General features: G+C 35.6%; 1 protein-coding gene across 1 annotated transcript; it reads right to left on the bottom strand.

The window, feature by feature from the left end:
• Window positions 1-858: 858 nt before the first annotated feature.
• On the bottom strand, window positions 859-2,333 carry LOC7489705 (peroxidase 44). The gene is made up of 2 exons (XM_002319160.4): window positions 2,022-2,333; window positions 859-1,826 (listed from the first exon to the last, which is right to left on the bottom strand). Exons 1-2 carry the CDS (start codon window positions 2,217-2,219, stop codon window positions 963-965), a joined length of 1,062 nt encoding a protein of 353 aa, XP_002319196.2. The 5' UTR covers window positions 2,220-2,333; the 3' UTR covers window positions 859-962.
• Between the last annotated feature and the right edge of the window lie 2,203 nt (window positions 2,334-4,536).

The following is a 4,536-nucleotide window of genomic DNA, read 5'->3' as shown; positions in this document are numbered from 1 at the left end:
AAAACCTAAAGTAAAATTTCAAAGTAAAAACATTTCACCCGTAACATATCTAGAAAAGCCCACCTTGCCATCATAAATCAAAATTGTAAAGGTCACATCAAAATTAAAAAAAAAATCAAAGTGAAAAAAAATAAAAAACAAAAACATAATGGAAGATCAAAGAAAAAAGCATGTCCCATTAGTTTATGGTAAAGGGTGAGGCAAAATGTTTTTATAACAAGTGGCAATGAAAGTTGAGCATCAAGGAGCGTGTATAAAAAACAAGAGTTCATGCTATATGATGGACAATAAGTTGAAAACATTGCAGGAGCACCCCGAAGTCATCCTAGTCTTTTGAACCCTTTAAATATTTTTTGAGCCTGTGAATTCTTTCCTATCACAGGCATGCGTCTTAACCTACATTATGTGGATTTACAAGTCTTTTCTAATCAAATAGTGATATGTCAATATTGATAACTAGAGAATTTTTTTTATATAATTTTGTTGATATTTTATTATTATTATTGGTGTTAATGCAATTTTTAAACACTTGAGATAAGTATATGTTCGGCAAACCCTGTGCATTTACATCTATTTCTAATATCTTGAATTCATTGAATCTGAGAACATGTCTAGCTAGCTATATCCATCTCCCTTGTAAAAATAAATTGCTAGGAAATTCTAAATGCATGTCTTGTTGAGTTGGGATCTATTTTACGGACGAAATATAGAGAGAATTATTATAGGGTAAATTTCATTGTTTATTTTATTTTCGTAGTTCATGCATAAATGAGACAAATATTCCCCATGCAAGTTACAAGTTCTTCTGTTCTCAAACAAGGAAAAATAAAGAAGACTTCCAAAAGTTAAAAGAAAATGTATAAAACACACAGCAATTGCTATTTCTTCGGATGACTGTGACAGTGTTTGAAAAAGAAAAATTGCAAAATATATTATAATTATAAGCACAACATCAATCTCAACTACAGTGCTCTTGTGTTCTTATTCTTCTTCCCGTTACCCTTAGGTTTCTTTTGCTTTTTATTATTGGCTTTTTTGCTGGGAGGTGAAACCTTGTCTTTCTTTGGGGGACTTGGGACAGTAGGTTTGTTTTTCGGATTGAAAACTCTACAATTTTTCCTCACTTCTCCACCATTTCCAACAAGAACCCCAACGCTCCCCATCTTCACCATTGCTTTTCCAAAGCTCTGCTTAAATCCATTCCCATCTCTCGCAAAACGTGAAACGAAACCAGAAGTAGAGCTATCTATGGCAAGTTCCTGGTCAATATGCATTATTCCTCTCTTCAAAAGGAGCTGTTTGTAGAACTCATTATCAACCACAAAACCTGTGCCTTGGTCCAACAATACAGTAGGATCAGTATTTGGATTAGCACAGACATTACTCAGGTTGGCAGCTAAATTAGCATCCATTGATGGATCATTTTGAAGACGTTCACTGAAGAAACTACAATGTGCAACACCAACAGTATGTGCTCCTAACAGGATCACCATTTCTTCAAGGGTTAGACCTTTTGCTCTGAAAATTTGAAATGCTTGAGACACGTCCACTTGTGGTCCAGGCAAGTTCACATCACCCGCTCTAGAGACTAGCCCGTCACGTCTTCCTGTAGGTACAGTGTAGTTTGGTCCTCCAGCAAGAACTACAGCATCTCTGGTTGCAACTGTTATGATGTCTGCACATGAGACTTTTGAAGGGCATTTAGCCTCTAAGGCTTTCTTGATCTCATCAATAAGCTCGTATTCACGGACAGTCTGGTTCGGTCCTGCATCTTTCTCTGCTTGGTTTTGAGTGGTTGAATCTATAAGAATAGATGCATCACATCCCTGCAATAAGAAGTTTCTCGTGTTACCTTTATGCATGAATCTATGTAACCCAAGTGGCGCACACATTTACATATTTATTGCACTAAGATTTGTAACATTATTACCTCGAAGAGGCAAAGTTTATGAGAATACTAAGTTAGATAATTAATCTGTTGCTCTATAAATCTCAGTAGTTTTCAAGTAGGAAAATCTTACTCTAACGAAGCAATCGTGAAAATGCATGCGAAGCAAGGCTGCGGTTACGGATTTATCTGTGTTGAACCGCTTTTGCACTGCCTGAAAAATGATAGATTCTGCGTCAGGGCATGTTGGTTTGTAAAACCCAACTCTTAGATCGGCTAATACAGCCGGAACAATGAAGAGAATGAGCAGAAATGAAGATTTCATTCCCATTTTTACTTATCGAGTACAAGAGAAATTCCTGAACTTTCAAGTTTCAGCTATGGAGTTGATGGCCACTTTGAGGGTATTTATAGATGAAGAGTTACAGACAGGTGCAGCACGACTAGTTTTTTGAGGGAGGCATGGCTCCTACTTAGAAGTTTTTTAATAATCTTTTCAAAGAACTTGATTTTTGAAATGGCTATACCCTCCCAGCATACACCAAAAGATGCCCTTGTTATTCAGCAAGCGAATATTGCAAGTTTCCTTCAAGATAAAAATAATTGCTTTGACTATGAAAACAAAACAAATTTCCCACACCAATGCAATTAAATAAGAGTTTTTTATATTAATTAAATGGATGAAGCTGATCATTAAACGATAACAACAGGCAAATCTCAAGGCCGGTGAGAAAACAATGATGATAAAAAATAATATCATGTTCTGACCATCTGTATATTTGCCAAAATTCCGAAACCATTTGTCATTCCTCTCATAAAAAAAAATAATTAAATTTTGTTTATACCAGCTACTGAGATTGAGAAGTCGTCAGCTGTCTACAACTTGCAATGTGAGATCTCCAAATACTAAGAACATATCGATGACAAGACTATATATAATTGATATTTAAGTATATTGATCATAGAATTAATCTCCAAATGCCTCTCATCATGCTAGTCCTAGCTAGGTATAATGAAAATATAGTAAGAGAGTCACAGGATCAACAATATCTTTGCAAGTGTCTAACTTGAAAGCTGTCAAAAGTTTTTTTAAGATCACCCTTTGTACAAGCAGATAATTAGTGACCCGTGATCATCGTGATATTCCGCAGAGTTAATCTTAAAGAGCAGCCGTCAAGAAAAAGTAGAAACAAAGCCGTGATCATCGTGATATTCCGCAGAGTTAATCTTAAAGAGCAGCCGTCAAGAAAAAGTAGAAACAAAGTTTTATTTTTGTAACGCAAAAATAAACGAGTCAATCAATTTGTGGGTATCCACAACGATTTTTGGGTCTCTTTTCCTTATCCAAATGGTACTGGCACTGTCAAAACGTTTTTAGTTTTTGGTTTCTGATATTCCGCATTGTAAACCTAAGGAAGTTAATTCATGTCCTGATGAAATTACAGACTTTGAATTTATTTCCCCACAGCTTTATTACATTGTCTTTCAAAATTTGAAGGCGGCCATATTTGTGAAGAATCGAATAGTCATACCCTTCGAGTTTCATACCAGGAAAAACAAAACATTATATTTAAAAAAAAAATCTGTAACTGTTGAATCATTAATGAAATGACAAGGGAACATGCCTGCACGTTGAATGCAATTATTTGCCTGTTTCTACGCAATACAAGCATAAAAGAAAAGTTGTAGGATGCTAAGTTTATTCTCAAATATATTTTTACAAGGTTGACCTGGATTCAGCATCCAGGATGGTTCTCAAAATGTGGACGAAATTTGATGGTAGCATGCTAAGACCACAGCTATTCTGTCGGGGAAAAAACAAAAAAGAAGGAAAGGAAGAAATTAAATTTAGTTGTTGTTCTCTTTTACCGGTCAATGGGAAGCTTATTTCAAAGGGTAAAGCCCACCATGCATGTAGAGACTAATCTTGCTAAAAGGTATCCAGGTAAATGTTCTCTCTCTCACACACACACAGTGACTTGTACAGGGCCATCACTGTGTCCTGCTGTTCCATGTCAAACTTCTGAAATAAACCCTTCCTAACCATCACGCCGGGAAAAGTAGGAAGAAAAGAAAATTGCAGGGAAGGAAAATATGGTCCCTAAACTATTGTGTCTGTTCCAATTGAGTCTCCATCCCTAAACAAATAGCTATGATAGTTCCCATTCCCGAATGTCAATTCTGAAGCCGTTTTGGTTTTTCTATTGTTACAAGAGACTACGATATAATTAAACAGAATTTGTGATTTAACATAAAATGTAATAATTATATAATAAAAGATTCCCATTAATGATGAATTCATTGCTAGATAAAACCCTAGTGTAAGTTGGAATTCTTGTTCAAAAAGAATTTGAGGCTGTAATTTCCTACTAATGTATTCATAATTACAAGTGTGTTAAAGGGTGTGATCAATTAATAAGAGCCCGGGAGGTTAAATATTTGTGTTTTAGTTTCAAACATTTGTTGTCAGAGCTTGAGTTGATTAGGATAACAAAGAAGCAACAACTGTCTTATGAAAACCAGACACAACAGCTTCACTTTTGTAGCAGCAAAATCTCCTAGCAACAGTAGAAAAATGCAGTAGCAGTCCTTCGAGCAAAACGCAGCAGCAGCAGCAGCATAGACACAGACTCCAAGAGAGTAGCAAC

This window comes from Populus trichocarpa, chromosome 13 (genome assembly GCF_000002775.5).
Source record: "Populus trichocarpa isolate Nisqually-1 chromosome 13, P.trichocarpa_v4.1, whole genome shotgun sequence".
Lineage (NCBI taxonomy): Eukaryota > Viridiplantae > Streptophyta > Magnoliopsida > Malpighiales > Salicaceae > Populus > Populus trichocarpa.
Note: the sequence above shows the minus strand (reverse complement) of the source record. Positions and strands in the feature narration are given on the sequence as shown.

Excerpts from the sequence above, each read along its gene's own strand:
- LOC7489705 (XM_002319160.4), bottom strand. The coding sequence starts at position 2,219 with ATGGGAATGAAATCTTCATTTCTGCTCATTCTCTTCATTGTTCCGGCT. Across the intron at positions 1,827-2,021 it reads TTCACGATTGCTTCGTTAGA|GGATGTGATGCATCTATTCT; the intron begins GTAAGATTTTCC and ends TTCTTATTGCAG.